The sequence below is a fragment of the Trematomus bernacchii genome, unplaced genomic scaffold (assembly GCF_902827165.1).
Source record: "Trematomus bernacchii unplaced genomic scaffold, fTreBer1.1, whole genome shotgun sequence".
Taxonomy (NCBI): Eukaryota; Metazoa; Chordata; class Actinopteri; order Perciformes; family Nototheniidae; genus Trematomus; species Trematomus bernacchii.
Window position 1 is genome coordinate 20,669,391 of NW_022988043.1, and position 20,168 is coordinate 20,689,558.

Below are 20,168 nucleotides of genomic sequence, written 5' to 3' on the forward strand. Positions count from 1 at the left end.
TACATTGGGAGCAACGTGCTGCTCAAAACACAACGAAATCAGGGACACTAAAAAAGTGATGCACACAGCTGGGACTGAGCGCTTGTTGAAGTTCAGGGATTATGAAGTTGGCCAACTGTAAACTGTCAATGGAAGCTAACCTAAAATGTTAGTTTTATTTTAACAATGTGATCTCATGATGATCAATGATGAACATAGCAATTTCAAATATACTGACAAAACACTTACAAGTAATAAACAGACTCTGCGAGAGTCACAGTTGGACAACTTTATAATACCCGAAGGTCAACAGGCGCTTAAGGTCCCAGCTGTGTGCGTCACTTTTTAGTTGACCCGTTTCTGTTGTGTTTTGAGCTTCTTGCAACAGTTTGTTTATCCAGCGCTTTTAGTAAACGCTGAGCTTGATTCTTCAAGTTGGTGAATTCTTTCTAAATACTATGCCTGTGTTTTCAAGTTAGTGGAGATGTTTCTTCATTTGCACGTGTTTTCGCAAATTTGTGTTGGATATTTACATCTTGTTGTGCAGCACGTTTACCCTAATGTAAGTGTATTGGGACCGATGCGCGGTTTGTATGGGCTGTAAAGCTCCACTGTGACTTCCTCCCAAATGACACATTTCCGCTGTGAAGTCAGAAAGTGACATGCCTCCTGATGGCATCAACTTGACATGAAATGCACCCCGACTCTTCCGCTGTGTTCAGAGAACAGGAAGCAGAGTCACAGGAAGCAGAGTGCACGCGGCTCATTGTCACCCTGCAGCAAAACTGTTTTATATCACTAAATACACCAGAAAGTTGACATCTGAACCATGAACAAACGAAAACTGAGTAAGTTATATTTTAGTTCATCATATTGTTGTGTAATATTTCTGATGTGTTGTGTTTCCTTACATTTTTTCAACAAAGTCCCTATTGCACAAAAAGGACAAAATACAATACCTTCATAATATACCCTATAGTACCCACGGTGCAATTGCTAGAGGGTAAATTAAGTTATTTGGACGAAACAACAGGAAGTAGACTTTAATTTAGAGGGAATATTACAACTTTTTATGAGTTTTTTATTTAATAAAATATTTTTTATTTAAAAGTACAACTCTTTTCATTCCAAATCTAACATAAGACTGAGTTAACGAAATGTATGGGGAATATGGAAACCAAATATTGTACCTGGAACAACATTTACATTTTATTTACTTATATACAAGTGTATAAAGCACAATGCATTGTGAAGGATTCAACCATTGGTTCCAAACATGTTTGACAAAACACCACGTTTAATTTGGGTTCCTTTTCACATCTCAGATGTCTTTGAGTAGTTAGCAGTTCCCTCCGTATATGGCTTAAACTTATTTGTTTCCTTCTTCCCTTCTTTGTTAACCTCTCCAATGTATCTGTGAGTCTTTGGAGGGGCCCAACCAAGTTGTAAACAACTGCAATAAACTAAGAAACTTTACATCAAGCTATCTCCACCCTGAGCTGCAGTAACAGTTAAATGCTGCTCTAACAATGTTGTGTCATTAACAGGAGTAAAATAACTTAGAGGGGACATTTTACTGCAGAACACATGTATTTCCTACTGGAAGTTGATATTTGCCAAAACTGGCACTTTAGCCTAAGAGTAAGGCACAAGACAGAAAATCTGTGAAAAAAAGCATGTTCATGTGCCTCCTTTTAGTGCTCCTAACTGCGTAATGCTAGAACTACAACAAATACAAGGAGGAACAGAACCAAAGGAATACAACCAATCAGAGCTGAGTAGTCTCTTATGCAGTGTCAAATATGAATTTAGGACACTGTTACTGCACTGCCTAATTCTGCCCCAAATATTTGAGTGTAATATGTAGCTGTCAAATGAGAGAGATTGCTCCAGCTCGTAGGAGGAGCTTGGTTTTGGCTGATCTGTTTTTCTATATAGTGGCCAGGTCATTTTATCTGCGCTGCCTAATCTGACAGTCGGAATTCACAAACAGTAACATTGCTTTAGAGACTCTTCAGCTGTGATTGGTTGGTTTCCTTCAGGCCCGATTTCATCTTGCAAATGCCTTTAGAGGCACTTGCAAAATGCACTACAGTCTATGTTTGAAAGACTATAGGATATCTTAGAGGGACAGTTTCAGAAAATATCGTAAAACAGCATTTTAGAAAAGGTTACCAACTGAACCTTTAAGTACATCTAGATGACAATACATATTTTTTCTACTTAAGTAGGGGTTTGAATGCAGGACATTTGTGTGTGTTGAGATGGAGTATTTTTATACTGTTGCATTGGAACTTATGAAGGTTGGGTGTGATTAAGTGCCATCTAGCACTGAGGCTGCAGATTGGTTACTAAGGTTATTGAATATGTAATTGTATAGGAGGCTTTTGTTAACTCATGTTTACGAGACTTATACAAATGTATTTGTTTCCCTGCCACAAATTAAATGAACACCAAAACTATGGCATCTTTGTTGGATTTCAAAATGTTTCACTCTTAACATCAGTCTATACTGATGTAAGAGTGAAAGAGTGTACTTTTTTTTCTTTTTTCTAAAGAAGTAGAAAAGTGATGGAGACTGGAGTTTCCTCCCTATTTTTTAGCTGTCATATTGAAGAATAGATCCTGCTGAGTGTGAGTCAGCTCTCCTCTGACAGACAGAAAGTGTGTTTCCGCTGCAGGAGGGTAGCCACGGCCCTGAAGAGCTGTCAACATCACGCAACACCTCCTGCCAACGTGTTCCCAAAACCAGCTGAGCAGATTTGTTTGCTGAACTTAAACCGTCAGTTTTGTAAACTTAAAGGGGCCCTATTATGCTTTTGGGGGTTTCCCCCTTCCTATTGTTATATAGGTTTTGTGCATGTAAAGACTGTAACATCACGCAAAAGTACTAAACAGTAGTAGTAACAGTTTCATGTACAGTACTTGAGTTGGTCTACTTAGTGACTTTCCACCCAGGAAAATACATTCTAGTAGACACAGGAGGCTGATACAAGTTTATACGTGTAATCCTTTAAAAGAAAATGATCCATTGACACTTGTTTCACTGTGAATGAGTGTGTTTGTGTGCTTGCTGTTTGTCCCACTCACACACAGTTTTTTGGTGCATTGTAAATGAAGCATAGATGTGTCTTTGTGCAGTTTGAATGGACAGCGTCCCAGCTGAGAGCAGAGTTTAAGCAAAGACAGCGAGTGTCTGCTGAAAGGACAGCTCTGTGCTTCTCTTCTTCTGCTGTTAGACTCTATAGTTGTTCACTAGTTGAAGTTGAATTTCACCCATGAGGGATCTGCCCCCACTGCGCCAGATTAATAGACACAGAAAAGTTTCGGCCATGTTGACGTCTTCACTTTTACATTTTCGTAATAAAGAGATAAAAAATGTCCCTTGATAACAGCTTCTGATAATTTGAGGTTTGCTGTTTCCCACGCAACAGATTCTATCTTGACGCTGTATAGTTCAGTTTTGTTGTATCTGTGTTTTAATTTAAGAAACACATAAAGAATCAGAAACAGGTTTATTGCCAAGTAAGTTAACACATACGAGGAATTTTGAGAAGATTTGGAGAAATCCTGCTGTACAGTGTGCTGTCCTTCTCAGAGTGTCCTGGATATTATTTTCACTTTTGTGAGTCCATACAGAGACATATCTAGAATGTATTTAGCCTAGCTTAGCACAAAGACCAGAAGCAGAGTGAAACGACTCCATCAAAAGTGAAAAAATAACCCCCAAAACAAAATGGATTTTAACTTTATTTAAGAAAAGTCAGTTGTATTTGTTAAAACTTCAAACCTACTTCAAATGTTGAATAAAACATCTGGTCCGCTTCAACATTTTGGTAATGCTAATTTGCTGTCTGGCAGAGTCGTTACATCAGATATGGATACCACTCTCATATTTTTCCATTATATGTAAAGCTAGTGTGCAACCAGCAGACAATTAGCTTAGCTTAGCATAAAGCTAGCTAAGGAACAGCTAGCCTTATTTTGTACAAATTAAAACATTATTTAGCCACTTGTTCAAGCCACTTTTTGTGCAGTCTGCAAAGGCTAGAATCTCAGAGAGTTTCTCTCCCACACACTCACCCTGTCTGAAAGGCCTCCATTGGACTCCTTTGTTTACTCCTGCAACATAGTGACATCACTATGTAGCACTCGTGCTTCTTTTGGCTAGCGCTTCATCATATTGTTCATGATAAGCTAAGGAGCCGGAAATCTCTGAGCAGTTCACCAATCATAACAGATCTGACCAGCTAACCAACAGATCAGAGCAGAGACAGCATCTCACTTCTCTCGCCTCCACAAAATCTTCAGTCTATATATAGCTGAGGAAATAAATATCCTTCAGAGTCTAAATAGGTCCCCGGGGCAGAAACATAATCAAATGCTGCTGAGAGCTGGAGCGATTATAATAGAAACTATGAGAGTTTCAGCAGATGAGGGTACAACAACATTCCTCTGATGTCTCCGTGGAAAAGAAAACATTTTTTTTGTGTTTCACAGAAGAAAGAAAACATGTAATGTTTGCAGCTGCTGGTCCCATTTGTGACCTATGTCCAACATTATTCTTTAATTGTCTTTAAAAATGTACAACCACATCTCGCAAAGGCAATAGTGCTGTGACTCATTTGCAGGAACACTGGATGTAATAATGAATGTCAGAATGCTCAGATCTAAGGTTAACGTTCACAGGTTGAATTTCCCTGTGCTACTGAATGTCATATTTTAAAAGAACCTTTATAATTTCCTCTATGTCCTCATCCAGTAGATTACAGTGTCTCAACATTAATGTTGAAACCTGTAGAGCAGTTGGTTATAAGCATGTATCACAGTTATTTTAACCTTTGTGTTGTCAACTTTCTCCCGGAAGGTTTTTACTGCTTAGGATTCATATAGTATAAATGGTCATTCCATCAAAAAAATAATGTTGTATATTTTTGGAGTTCACGGTCAATAGACCTTATTTCTTATAAACCATGGATGCTAATGTAGACATTTCGATGAAATACCTATAATGTCACAATGGCAATTTCAGCACAGAGGTGTTTTGCCGCGTATCATGTGAATGCAGCTTAACCTCCCCCTACTTTGAAAACTTTCCAGGTTTCAAATGGTTTGGGAGCCTCACTAATCTCTCCATCCGCCGCCTGTCAGAGAAGGCCAACATCAAGGCAGGCCCAGAGCATGATGGGAGACTCGGCGGTGCCAAATCAGCAGCAGGGGAACAATCAGTGGATGACATGGACGACTGCCTCCGCAGCCCCAGCTACGCCCGCTCCAGCGAGATGCACACACATGTGGGCACTGTGCCCCGCACCCAGAAACGGAAGAAGAGCTTGAAGGGGCTGAGGGAGGAGAAGAAGAAAGAGGAGGAGGGGGTGAGTGAAGGGCAGAGCCAGTGGAAGGCGGGGGACCATGTCCGAGACTCCCCTCTGCTCAGTGCCCTGTCCAGTCTAACCAGCATGGACCGGCCGCTGCCAGCCACCCCGACTCCCAGCCGGGCTTCACCTCTGACCTTTGTACCTAAAGGCTGCGTCAATGATCCTTCAGTGGACCCCATTAAAAACCAAGGGTCACAGCAAAGGAGCAGGGATCATTTAGAAACTAGTAGAGATGTAAGAGAACCTTTAAACGTGGCAACAAACGGCACCAAAACGGCTATGCACCAGGATGTTTACGTGCCGATGGACCCGATAGCAGAAGCAGCTCTCGGCCACGTGGGCGACCAAACAGAGACGCAGCTTGTTGTCACGTCAAGAACACAGGAAACCATGAAGACTGTGAACGGCTCGCAGGAGGTGAAGTGCAGGTGAGAAAGTTGAATTATTTATATTGACTTTTTCCGGAAACATATAGGGTCTCAACCCCAAATATATTCTGTGGGGTTTACTTTTTTCAACCTGCTTTTAAACTTAATTTATAAGGTTTAAAGAAACACTGCAAAGTAATCTGCCACTACAGTGAGATTATATAAACCTGAATAATATATCAGTATTTTGATACAAGTCCAAATAAACCAGATTGCTGCACCAGGATGAAATAAAATACACTTTTATATGTATTTTAAACGTTTTTTTTAAATTGGTTGAACATTTAATCAGATTTGAGCATTGGCATATAACTTTGTTTATGATTGGAAATAGGACCTACAACTAAACAAAGGGAACAATTAATTTCTGTGATCTTAGCCTACAATTTTAAACTATTCTAGTAACACAAATTATAGCTACGTTTTAAAATACAGACTGCATTTTCAATATTCAACAACAATGGCTTTTACCACCAAGAAAGATTTTTTAAAAGCTAGAGTAGTATGTGCAGCAGCGGCGGACATGCGCAGTAGCTGCCTGCCTGCCGCTGTGGTTCAGCCCGTCAGATGGTTCGGCAGAGCGTGTCTCTCTGTGCGGGAGAAGATGTGTGAAGTCCGGGGCGCTCTTTCTCGGTCAGACCGTTGTGGAGAGCGAGAGAGAAGGTGAGGGAACAAAGTAATAACATAATTACTATTATTAATTTTGAATAACTACTATTAATCATAGCAAATCAGTGACACGTTTCTAAATAACTTTGCATGTAGTCTGTGTTTACTGTATTTAGGACCGCGAACACATCAGTTTTCGGTTAGTTTGGTGCCATTAAAAACGTATGGTCCTGACTAGTAAAACATTTGACTTTGAACTCAGTGTGTTACCAGCTGTGTGTCTGTGTTGGACATGGAGAAGTGCAGGCTGAAACTGGACGGGACTATATGTTACATAAGAGGAGGAATTTGATCCTGCTCTGCTTTCAGTCAGAATGGTGATAAGGCTTTGTTGGCAGAGATGCAGATCCCTGTTTCACTTGTTCCTGTCTATCTGTCGGCCTGTCTGTCCTATCTGCTTCAGTCTGACCTGATCTGGAATTAAGTATTCAGATATTTTTATTCAGTGAAAGTACTATCACCACACCTGAATGTAGTTCACTACCTGTACATTTAATTCAAGAGCATCTCAGCTAATATCAGAGGAATTTTGAATGGTAGAATGAGACGCAGCATATGTGTAATTAAAATATTGTTCATATTTGGCATACTTTTTGGAAAGGTGTGTTGTGTAAATGGCTTCTGAATATACGTTTTTATTTTTTGTATCTTTTGTAAAAGATTGGTTCTAATCCGTCAAATGTCTTGCATCGTTGCGCTATAAAAGTAATTTTATATTATTATTATTGTTATATTGTTGTGCAAATACCTTTTTTACATTCTTGTGGAAATCCGGAAGTGAGAATAAAGGGGTTAAAAGTATGTTTTCAAGCATCTTGAATATTGCATATGACATTTCTATTGGAATTTAAGCTACAGTACTTAACCTACATGTGTAGTTCAAGATGAGCCGAAAACAATTAAAGTAAAGAACATGGTGCAAGTTATCCATACAAAAAAAAGTACTAAGGATTTTCAATAGTGTGTTTTTGTAATTAATTCGAATTATGTCCAAAAACAATAAATCAATAATTTAAATCAAGTTGCAGAATTTACTAAACCAATAGAATGAATATTTGAAACTTCAAAAAACATATGTGTAATGTCATGAATATCTTCTGACACGTAATCTCCTGTGGTTAGCAGATAAGGACAAAGTCACGTGTAGTGAGAGGTTCTACGTTGGCCGACAGGGGCAAACACACTACAGCCCTAAATGGCCAAAAACACTTGCATTAGAAAGAACGCGCTGCACTTTGAAAAACACAAATAAAAAGACACAGATGTGCCAAAACACATGAAAATAAAGAAAACATTGTCACTGTTGGCAAAGTTGGCTGTTTCATAATTTTACGTTTTGACAGTATATTTTAAATGACTTGTAAGCTACGTTAGCTAGCTAGCTTACAGCAGATCTGCAATAATATCGGGAGTAATCATGCAAGCGCATTGTTAAAATATGCCAATAAAACGTACATTTAAGGTCTGCTTCCAGTGACAGGGATAGTTGTTGTCTTCTTGCAGCATTTTCTATTTGCACCGTTTTGTGTTTGCTGCGTTTTATTTATGACACTTTGCATGTTTCAGCAAGTTGGTGAAGATGTTTCTTCATTTGCGGGTGTTTTGGCACATGTATGTTTTTATATATTATATGCAGCGCGTTTCTCCTAATGGAAGTGTTTTGTGCCATTGTAGTGTGTTTGCCCCTGTCGGCCACCATAGGTTTCTGCCAAAAGATGGTTGAATGAACAAAGGCAGCTTTTTGCATCCCATCTCGTACCAACAGTCATTGTTTCTTTCAACAATGTCGACAGTCTTTCCTTTACTTTCCCAAGCATTTTATGGTTTGATTTATCAAAACATAAATCAGAGAGGTGCACCTGCTACAAAAGTTATCAACAGTGGAAATGGATGCTGTTAGTTAAGGGAATTTAAATGTAATGGCCCTATTCTTATTTCTAGTTGGGTAAGTTGGCTGTTATCATCTATTGGTAAGGTGGATCACTACGGGGACGTTTACGTAATTTTGTTGCCTAAACCTAGCTAAGTAGTTCTGTTTCATAAACCCAATCAAGAAGTTTAGTTTTCTTAACCTAACAAAGTAGTTTTAATGCAACTCACAACGTTGAAAACATGTGTAAGTTCTGTCCTTTTGTAGGTAAATGCAGTTTGCCCTGTCTGAGACATTATAATGCAGTGATAAGTAAGGTATAATGTGCGTTGAGCCCATCATTATTCAGAAAAACACAAACAAGCGCATTGAACATGATCCCGCTTATAACACGGCTGCTTACAAAATATACAAAATAAACGACGAGTTGACTCAAAATATTGCTTTAAAAAATGATTGTATTGCTTATGTTAAGGTTTCCTACCTTATAACCGTCGAATTCTCTTCACACTTTATTTTCCATTTACCAGTCTTTAAACAATGCGAGAGCTCAGTGTTCCCTTTAGTGTTTACCACGTGTATTTCTTCTTCTGCTGATTTCTCTGTCATCCTGCTCTCTGTGTCTTTTAACCTCTTTCATTCTCTTTCTCGTTATTGATTTATTTTTGCTTTGATCTACTTGGGGACAATTTAGCCGTCATGAGTCAAAAGCACTCCTTACCCCTAGATTCCACCGGGTCCGCCTGCGCCGCTTTGCGGTTTTGGTCCGGCCTCCTCCGGCGTCATACCCTACCAGGCGCGTTTCAGAAGCATTTCAGAAGCGGAGCGTCTTGCCTGCCGGCTCGCAGTTTTTATTGATTTGGGCATATTTCCTGGACAGGCTACTTTGTACAGACAAAGTTAATAATAACTGTAATATTCCAGTTATAAACGACATGAATCAAAGATGTGTTGCTGTATTTTAGTGGTAAAAAAATGCATTCATCATCATAATTATTCTTTATATATAATGTACACAGTGCCTGTAAACCGGAGGAGAACGCTGGCATTTCTCCTCCTACTTGAAAGACTACGGAGGGATAGGGTCTGCAAAATTAGTTTGTGTGTGTGTATATATCTATATATATATGCTATATATGCTCTGAAAGTTCCACTTCCTGCCTGCCCGACCTTACGTTACGGCTGCGCCGCGACAAAAATAGGATTCGATCCTAATTTTAGAGGAGCCCTGCGCCGAGCCGCTTCTGGGACGCTTCTGAGCCGTAACGCGCCGCGTGTGGTGGAATAGCACCCATTGACTAGAGTGGCCGCGATCGCCGTGAGCACCGCTGCGCAGCCGTAACGCGCCCGTAACGCGCCCGTAACGCGCCTGTAACGCGCCCGTAACGCGCCCGTAACGCGCCGCAGACGGACCCGGTGGAATCTAGGGGTTAGGCTCTTGGGCACAAAGGAGGGGTTCGGCCTGAGTGTCGCCCCGCTCTGGTCACCCCGGATCAACAAGCAACTTGGGTGCACCGATAGAGCGGTTAACTCGGACACTCTCTTGGCTGACGTTAAGGCAACTAGCAATGCTGTCTTCCACGACAGTGCTTTCAGGGAGGAGAGCTCCAGAGGCTCAAATGGTTCTGTGACCAAAGCCTCGAGCACCAACGGCAGGTCCCACTGCGGGGCGGAGGCGTGCACTACTGGGCGCAGCCTCCTGGGATCCACTAGGATGACTGACAGACGTTCTCGCCTCACTCTCCCCAGGAGAGGGAGAATGAGACGCAGCGGTGGAAAGGCGTATAGCAGCTTTCTTGGCCATGGTTCGTGTGCGAACGCGTCCACCCCCAAGGGCGGGTCGTCGCTCTGAGCCATGGAGAACCACAGGGCACAGTGGCTGTTGCGCCGGCTGGCGAACAGGTCCACCTCTGCTCTCCCGAACTGGGCTCAGATCTGCTTCTCCACCTCCGGGTGAAGCGTCCACTCGCCTGGCAGGGGGCCGCCCCTCGACATGAGGTCGGCCCCTCTGTTCTCCAGTCCCGAGATGTGGAGGGCTCTCAGAGATAACACCACCTCTGAAGCCCATAACCACAGTTTCTCCGCTGTGGTCAACAAGGCGGCGGAGCGGACTCCGCCCTGCCTGTTGATATATGCCACTGTGGTGCTGTTGTCGCTCCTGACCAGTACATGTCTCCCCTGAATTAAGGGTTTGAAATGCTGGAGGACCAACACTACTGCCCGTAGCTCTAGGAGGTTGCTGTGCCGTGTTTCTGTTAGAGACCAGCGCCCACCTATAGCTCTCTTCAAGCAGGTCCCTCCCCATCCTGTTCTGGATGCGTCCGTGAACACTGTGATGTAGGAGGTCACCCGTCCCAGTGGAGACCCCCTCCGGAGGTGATCCGGGGACCCCAGAACCGGAAGTTGCCATCCACTGAGGGGGGGATGGTCACCAGACGTCGTTTGTGCCTCTTGGGATCTAAACGCAGGCTGGAGAACCACCTCTGCAGGCGGCGCATATGCAGTAACCCGAGTGGGGCCACAACGTGAGCAGCCGCCATGAGACCCAGGGTCTGCATGATAGTCAAAGCTGTCACTGTTGCCCCCTGTCGCAGTCTGCTAACCGCCTGAAGCAGGGACGCGCGTCTGCTCTCTGACAGGGTGGCGCGTAGCCCGCCTGCATCGAGCACCACTCCCAAATACAACGCCTGTTGGTGAGGTATGGGGGTGCTCTTTTTCCAATTGATCGCAAAGCCCAACTTGGTTAGGTGTAGGATCAATTGGGCTGTGCAAAACATTGCCCATTCCCTGGACCTGGCCATGACTATGAGGTCGTCCAGATAAAAGAAAACTCTCATGCCATGGGCGTGCAGCGGCTGGAGCGCTGTGGCCACACATTTGCTGAACGTGTGTGTGTGTGTGTGTGTGTGTGTGTGTGTGTGTGTGTGTGTGTGTGTGTGTGTGTGTGTGTGTGTGTGTGTGTGTGTGTGTGTGTGTGTGTGTGTGTGTGTGTGTGTGTGTGTGTGTGTGTGTGTGTGTGTGTGTGTGTGTGTGTGTGTGTGTGTGTGTGTGTGTGTGTGTGTGTGTGTGTGTGTGTGTGTGTGTGTGTGTGTGTGTGTGTGTGTTTATGGCAGTTAAGTGTGTTTAATGCAATGCAGCAAGGGTTGCTGGCCGGAAGAGCAGGAAGTGCTGTAAAATTTGATGCTGGTTTGGGGAGCGCAGCCCCCAGGCGGAGGGAGTTCCCCCTCACTGGGCTCTCAGAGCAGTTTCTTTAGACCATTACAGCGCTTTTGAAACACTTTTTAAAGCGGGGCGTTTCACTGTGCCTGATGTTTGCTGTCATCTTTGCACTGATATCTTGAGCTGTCCTTCATGAAACTCAAAATAATTAGAAGGTCATGGAGAGCCAGATTTTGCGACCAATGCCTTAAACAATAATTGATGTGGAGGCGTGTGGCGCAGTGGATAGAGCCTTGGTATTGGGGTCGGATGGTCACAGGTTCAAACCCCACTGCAGTCAGCATGTCGTTGTGTCCCTGAGACACTTCACCCCAAATTGCTCCTGTGGGGATTGCCCACAGTATTGAGTATGTAAGTCTCTTTGGATAAAAGTGTCTAACAAGTGACATGTAATGTAATGTGTTTCCGCCCCAGGATTTAGATCCACTCCAAATGTAATGGGTTTCTCCTTGGCCCATGTTTCACCCATCCACCGAGTTTCATGAAGTGTTAGAAAAATATCACTCGTCACCGGCTTGAGCTTCAACAATCAGGATACATGTATTTATTATCCTTGCAAGAATGGAACTAATTGTATCATATGCTCTGTATGTGATGACTACTTCCATTCTTGCAAGGATAATAAATACATGTATCCTGATATTGAAGCTCAAGCCGGTGACGCGTAATATTTATTTTTCGAACATAAAGCCAGTAGTTTTCTGTAATGTTCCAATAACATATTTTTCCCCATTCTTACGATGCAACTTTCAGTAATGTCAACTAGTGGTGTCAAGATTTACCGGTACTGACAATAACCATTTAATGCAAAAGAAAAAGAAAATGTATATAATGATAACATGCACTTATGTTAACATGCTGTTATAATCCAGCACTTTTTATATCATTTATGTGTATTGCTGTTCTTGCTTTGTCCCATTCCTTGCACGCCCACACACAAACTTGCATTTAGAGTGTATTTAATTTGCTGATGAGATAGCATTATTATTAAAAAAAACGTTTTATATGTGGTGTTAATATCATTACCGTGAATTATTGACACTGACAGCCCTTGTATGACAACTGACACTCAGTCTCAGACCCCATTTACACGGGAACGCAAACGCAAACGAAACGCAAACGCAAACACAAACGAACCGAATTCGATATAAAAAAAGTCTTCCGTTCACACGGATACGGCTCAATAAACGTGTCCCTTCACACGAGACCGCTCGACCTGCTGGAGACGCTGTAGTACATATACCGGGCCTGTAAATGGCGCTGTACTTCCGCCACAAAATACACCAAAAGCAGCGAAGAAGACCCCCGAGCATGGTTGCCTGCCTGGTTGCCCTTCTGTTTATGCCCCGCGGTGGATTTAGCATTTGGATGTAGTTCATGTAATTCTCCATGTCCACTTGTTGCTGATGGTTGTGGTAGAGGAGCTGTATATTTTGCACTAACATCTGTAGCATGGTCAGTAGCAGTAGCACTAGCACTAGCTACTGACAGCTACTAACCATGCTACAGCAGTGAGCAGCAGAGGTGGGGAGAGGCGGGGCTATGGCTTCATCGTTAATCAGGAAAATTATCGTATAGGATGTACACACGGAGCCGTTTGGCCCCCCAGAGCGTTCCGTTTGCAGATCTATCCACCTTGGGACCCGTTGTTACGATATCCGATAGGACCCAAACGCAGGACACGGCAGAGTGTTGGAAAAAGGTTTATTGTGAGGTGGAGGAGCGTGGAGAGTAATCCTGTAGGAATGAAGACTGGTGAGTGTGGAGAGTAATCCGGTTGGAATGATGACTGGTGGCGGCAGGTGATGGTAACAAGGCGGCTGGATAGTGATCCTGGAGCATAAGAGAAACAGATGAGAAAAGTATTCCGTGTACAGAGAAATAGTTTTAAATCGGCTAAGAAGGCTGAGAGTTACCACTGGGGATTAAACAACGATCTGGCGCTGACATGTTGTGGAGCCTCCGCTGATATACCATTAGTAAATGGCTGAATGGGAATCAGGTGTGTAACGCTGATTGCACCAGGTGGAGATTTGCAGCAGGTGGAGATTGAGCCGGGAGCCAGGAGTGACAGCCACCACGCCCACACAGACAGGGAAAGGGAACACACACTCACAAGGGAGGTGGCTGAAGAGTAGAGCCACCACAGTACCCCCCTCTTAAGGGACGCCTCCAGGCGGTCTACCAGGTCTACCAGGTCTACCAGGGTTATCCCGGTGGAAGTCCCGAACCAGGGACGCGCCCACGATGTTTCGCCGGGGAACCCAAGACCTCTCCTCTGGACCATAGCCCTCCCAATCCACAAAATATTGGAATCCCCTTCCACGGCGACGAACGTCCAACAATCGCCTGACGGTGTAGGTTGGGTGATCATTGATGATGCGGGGGGGTGGGGGAACACTCACTGGAGGAGACAAGGGGCTGCTGGCAACAGGTTTTAACAGAGAAACATGAAATGTCGGATGAACCTTCATGTGTGGGGGAAGCTTGAGTTTTACTGCAGATGGGTTGATAACTGAGTCGATGATGAAGGGGCCGACATAACGTGGCGTGAGTTTCTTCGACTCTGTCTTGAGTGGGAGATCTTTGGAGGAAAGCCAAACACTCTGACCTGGTAAGTAGTTGGGAGCCGGGGTCCTGTGGCGGTCTGCGATGAGGCAGTTGCGGGCAGCGGAGCGGAGCAGGGCGGCTCGGGTATCCCTCCACACCTTATGACAGCGACGAAGGTGGGTCTGAACGGAAGGAACAGCAACCTCCTCTTCCTGGGATGGAAACAGGGGGTGGTTGGAAACCCATGGCACAATGAAAGGGTGAAATACCTGTGGCTGCATTTGGCAGGGAGTTGTGGGCATATTCGATCCATGGCAGATGTGGGCACCATGACGAAGGGTTCCTGAAAGCCACACAGCGAAGAGCCGCCCCCAGATCCTGGTTGGCCCGTTCCGTTTGCCCGTTCGTCTGAGGATGATATCCAGATGACAGGCTCACTGATGCTCCCAGAGCCTGACAGAAGGCTTTCCAAACGTGGGAAATGAACTGGGGACCCCGGTCAGAGACGATGTCGGTGGGAATCCCATGGAGTCGAACAACATGATTGACCAGAAGATCTGCAGTCTCTCGGGCTGTGGGAAGCTTGGGAAGAGCAACAAAGTGTACCATCTTGGAAAATCTGTCCACAATAGTTAGGATGATGGTATTTCCTTGTGACAGTGGAAGTCCAGTGACAAAATCCAAGGCCACATGCGACCAAGGACGCCTAGGTACCGGCAGCGGCCGAAGCAGGCCAGAGGGAGATTGGTGGGAGGACTTGGCGCGGGCACATACTGTACAGGCAGCAACAAAGGCCCTGGTGTCTTGAGCCATGGAAGGCCACCAGAACCGTTGTTTTAGAATAAACAGTGTGCGATGGACACCAGGATGACAGGAGAGACGGGAGGCGTGTGCCCACTGCAGGACCTTGGAGCGAACAGGGGTAGGCACAAAAAGACTATTAGCTGGGCAGTTACCTGGGTTAGGTTGCGCCCGCTGAGCCTCCTTAACCAATGACTCAATCTCCCAGGTAACAGCCGCCACCACGCAGGAGGCAGGCAGGATAGTGTCTGGATTGGCAGCTGGTCCTTCGGAAGCGAACTGGCGAGAGAGAGCGTCCGGCTTGAGGTTCCGTGACCCTGGACGGTAGGTAAGGGTGAATGAGAAGCGGCCGAAATACAGGGCCCATCGAGCCTGACGAGAGTTAAGGCGCTTGGCAGATTGGATGTACGCCAAGTTTTTGTGGTCTGTCCATACAATAAAAGGGAGCTCGGCTCCCTCCAGCCAGTGCCTCCACTCCTCTAGGGCAAGTTTGACAGCCAGCAGCTCTCTGTTACCCACGTCATAGTTCTTCTCAGCTGGAGTGAGGCGGCGAGAGAAAAATGCACATGGATGTAATTTTTGGTCTCGTTCCGAGCGCTGGGAAAGAACTGCCCCTACCCCGGTGTTGGAGGCATCGACCTCCACCACAAACTGGCGAGAGGAATCAGGGTGGATGAGCACAGGGGCAGTGGTGAAAAGTCTCTTTAGCTCCGAGAAGGCTGCATCGCACTCTGGAGTCCAGAAAAAACCAGTTGTAGGGGAAGTGAGTCTGGTTAAAGGGCCCGCCACTCTGCTGTAGTCTCTGATGAAGCGCCGATAAAAATTGGCGAAACCAAGAAACTGTTGAAGCAGTTTAACTGAGGTTGGTTTGGGCCACCCCGCCACCGCTTGGATCTTCTCAGGGTCGGTCCTAATCTTTCCTTCCTCAACGATGTAGCCCAGGAATGAGACTGTGTTGACATGGAATTCGCATTTCTCCGCCTTCACAAAGAGTCTGTTTTCAAGGAGTCTCTGCAGCACCTGCCTGACATGGATAATGTGCTCCTCCTTGTTACGGGAGAAAATGAGAATGTCATCCAAGTAGACAAAGACTGACCGGTTGAGGAGGTCACGGAGTACATCGTTCACCATTGACTGAAAAACTGCTGGGGCATTCGTCAGTCCAAAAGGCATCACCAGATACTCAAAGTGACCGAGTGGTGTGTTAAAGGCAGTCTTCCACTCGTCCCCTTCACGGATTCTGACGAGGTGGTAGGCATTGCGGAGGTCCAGTTTGGAAAAGATGGTGGCTTCCTGGAGGGGTTCAAAGGCGGAGTTAATGAGGGGTAATGGATATTTGTTTTTTATAGTGATGGCATTGAGACCCCTGTAATCAATGCAGGGCCGCAGTGAGCGGTCCTTCTTGGACACGAAGAAGAACCCAGCACCGACCGGGGAGGAGGATGGGCGGATGACACCAGCAGCCAGGGAGTCATGGATGTAACTCTCCATGGATTTTCTCTCAGGGCGAGACAGGTTGAACAGACGTGAGGAAGGCAGAGGGGCCCCGGGAAGGAGGTCAATGGGACAGTCGTAGGGTCGATGAGGAGGAAGAGAAAGAGCTCGCTGTTTACTGAACACCTCTCCTAGGCTATGATATTCCATGGGGACAGATAACAGGTCAGGCGGCTCGATCTTGGGTGGTGGAGCGGCGGCCTCTGCTGGCGGTAGGGCAGACTGCAGGCATGAGGATAAACAAAAACAACTCCAACTAATGATTTTGCCAGTTATCCAATCAATCTGGGGGTTGTGTGTTCTTAACCAGGGATGACCCAACACTATGGGAGCATGAGGTGAGGAAATAAGGTGAAACTGAATAAACTCACGATGGTTTCCAGACAGAATGAGGTTTACTGGCTTGGTGCGGTGAGTGACTTGGGCCAGGAATTGTCCATTAAGAGCATTGGCATTAAGAGGTGAATCCAACACTTCGCAGGGAATTCCTGCCTGAGCTGCGATGTCAATGTCCAAAAAATTCTCGTCTGCCCCCGAGTCCACTAAGGCGAGCAGGGGTAGTGACTGTTGGTTGCAGCAAAGAACGGCTTCTAGCTGCGTTCTGGGTCGGGGGTTGAGAGAGGAGGAAGGGCTCGCCAGAATCCCCACAGCTACTGACGAGCCTGACCTTTTGGCAGATTAGGACAGGAGGAAACTAGATGACTGGTTTGGCTGCAATAAACACATTCCCCAGCCTGGATCCTTCTAGCCCGCTCAGATGGTGAGAGGTGGGCCCTTCCCACTTGCATGGGCTCATCTTCGGGGGGTGAAACCTAGAAAGGAGTCGGAAAGGATCTGGAGATTGGGGCAGTGGCAGTGCCAATTCGGGGATCAAGTGAGGAGTAGCTGGGATTGGGGTGACGGCTATTCCTATCCCTGCGTCTCTCTCTGAGGCGATTATCAATCTTGATAGCTGTGGCAATTAAATTATCCAAGCTAACTGGATCATCCCTAGCAGCTAGCTCGTCTTTAATTGCTTCGTTCAGCCCTTGAAGAAAAACATCTTGCAATGACTCGTTATTCCAGCCTGAGTCAGCAGCAACTGTTCTAAACTCAACTGAAAATTCGGCTACACTACGGGAGCCCTGCCGGAGAGAAAGAAGGCGCCTAGAAGCGTCCCTCCCCCGTACCGGGTGATCAAAAACTTTTTTCATTTCGGAAATGAAAGTATCAAATGATGAGCAAATGTGTGGCTGGCTCTCCCTAACGGCTGTAGCCCAATCTAGAGCACTCCCCCTCAACAGACTCATTACATATGCTACCCTAGCCCCATCTGTGTGATAAGTACTAGGCTGCTGCTCAAAGACTAACGAACACTGGAACAAAAAGGCTCTACAAATACCCAAATCTCCAGCGTATCGCTCCGGTGTAGGAATAACAGCCTCTCGTAGCTGATGGAGAGGTGCGGCAGGAGCGGGGGGAGGAGCTGTCGGCTGTGCAGCGGGCTGCGGGGGAGAAAACTGGGAGGTGAGCAGTTCCACTTGTGTGCCGATCCTTTGCACGTTAGTGGAGAGGTTCCGGAGAGTCTCCACAACCTCACGGAGAACCACGTTGTGATGCCCCACGAGAGCACCTTGATTGGCCAGGGCTTGGCTGAGTTCGTCCGCAGTCTTGGACTGGTGGCCTGTGTCCGCTGAGTCCATACTGGCCAGATCGTTCTGTTACGATATCCGATAGGACCCAAACGCAGGACACGGCAGAGTGTTGGAAAAAGGTTTATTGTGAGGTGGAGGAGCGTGGAGAGTAATCCTGTAGGAATGAAGACTGGTGAGTGTGGAGAGTAATCCGGTTGGAATGATGACTGGTGGCGGCAGGTGATGGTAACAAGGCGGCTGGATAGTGATCCTGGAGCATAAGAGAAACAGATGAGAAAAGTATTCCGTGTACAGAGAAATAGTTTTAAATCGGCTAAGAAGGCTGAGAGTTACCACTGGGGATTAAACAACGATCTGGCGCTGACATGTTGTGGAGCCTCCGCTGATATACCATTAGTAAATGGCTGAATGGGAATCAGGTGTGTAACGCTGATTGCACCAGGTGGAGATTTGCAGCAGGTGGAGATTGAGCCGGGAGCCAGGAGTGACAGCCACCACGCCCACACAGACAGGGAAAGGGAACACACACTCACAAGGGAGGTGGCTGAAGAGTAGAGCCACCACACCCGTTATCGTTTGCGGGGTCCTTTTCCGCGGTTCCGTTACGGCCTCGTGTGAGCGAACGGGCTATACGCGAGAGAAAAGTAGCGGATACAACCCGTTTCGTTCTCGTGTAAACAGCGCCTCAGTCTTTACACTCCCATGTTGCTCACAGGGTTGCACTTTTAAAGCTGCAGGTCCATTTCCACACAGGTGTGTTCACTTAATTTGACAGACTTCTGCTCAGAATGCAGGACATGCTTGATTAACAGGCTCCTTGATGTCCTGTTGCAGTTTCACGTGTTAAGGACAGAAAAATCACACCTTCATATACTCTTATTGATATGTGGAATTTGGTCACTGGCAAAAGTAGAGTTTGCCAAAATGCCTTAAACACCTGTGTTGTCGTAGGGTTAAGGTTAGGGGGGGTTTATAAAGGTTTATAAATACAATTTAGCACCATCATGATTACTTGTCACTGCCTCCCATGTCTTTTAAAACATCAGCAAAAAACATCCAATTACAAAGTATGTTATAATTGCTAATGGAAGCTTCTGCAGTTTAAATTAATCAACTCTCACTTTTGGGTTAATTCAGTTACTTTGGTGCCTATCACTGGTGTTTTATCCATTGAAACAGCTACCAGGGCTCATTAAGTATTTAGTCTTGTACACCACACAAAGATTACATGATTTCTCAAAAAAAGTTGAAAATATGAAATCCTGGCTCCATAACATAAACCTTTAGACCGTGAGACCGTTTATGTTCCGTTAATGTTCCATATAATTTATGATATTGTTGGAAGGAAAATATTTGAATAGTGTGGACATTATTTTTTTAACAAGCAGTCACTGCTACTTCTGCTCCTACATAATCCCTCATGTACCGTCCTCTCCCTTTTTTTCTGTAAAAAAGGCATTAAAAAGAGACTTTTTAAAGAGCCTCATAATGTAAGACACTAAAGGCAAGCCCCCAGAAAGTTCACCAGGTGTTGGAGCAAATGTTCATAGTTGCCATATGGTGGTACTAAAACTTCTGTGTCAGTCACGTGATGCCATTGGGCCCAGAAGGACTTTTTCTCTTTGACTTACAGTATACTGGAAGAGAAAAGTCTAGAAGTCCAAGTTTTTGGCTCATAGTTGAAGATAGAGTTATTTTCCTCCATTAATTTGACTGAGCCAAGATTTGACAAAATGTTGTGTTTGCGAGGTGGGGTTTAGGGAAACCACGAGTACAGAAGTTCGCCGGAAGATCCAGGGAGATCTGAGTGTTTTTGTTCTTGAGAGTCAGGCCATTTCTCTTCATACAGCCATGGTTAGTGTGTAGGGGTAAGGCAAGGCAAGTTTATTTATATAGCACCTTTCAACACAAGGCAATTCAAAGAGCTTTACAACAATGAAAGACATTATGAAAATGGCATTTAAAATCAGTCATTAAAAAGCAAAGATAATAAAATAAAGATTAAAAGAAAAAATACATGGATAAAAGTTACAGTGCAGTTAAAGATGTGAATAGTTCAATTAAAAGCAGCGGCAAAAAGAAAAGTCTTCAGCCTGGATTTAAAAGTAGTCAGAGTTGCAGCGGACCGGCAGATTTCTGGGAGTTT

The 20,168-nt window shown here is 45.1% G+C and overlaps 1 protein-coding gene across 2 annotated transcripts in view; it reads left to right on the plus strand.

Annotated features, from left to right (window-relative positions):
* Positions 1–688: 688 nt before the first annotated feature.
* Positions 689–20,168, plus strand: part of sh2d3cb (SH2 domain containing 3Cb) — a 50,337-nt gene continuing 30,857 nt past the window's right edge. The window contains exons 1-2 of one of the 2 annotated variants that reach the window (XM_034117750.1): positions 689–827; positions 5,080–5,785. In XM_034117750.1, coding sequence (XP_033973641.1) covers positions 809–827; positions 5,080–5,785 — 725 coding nt within the window. In that variant the 5' untranslated portion in view covers positions 689–808. Of the gene's footprint in view, positions 828–5,079; positions 5,786–6,293; positions 6,449–20,168 lie in introns of those variants that run through there. The other variant, XM_034117751.1, reaches the window with a different exon arrangement.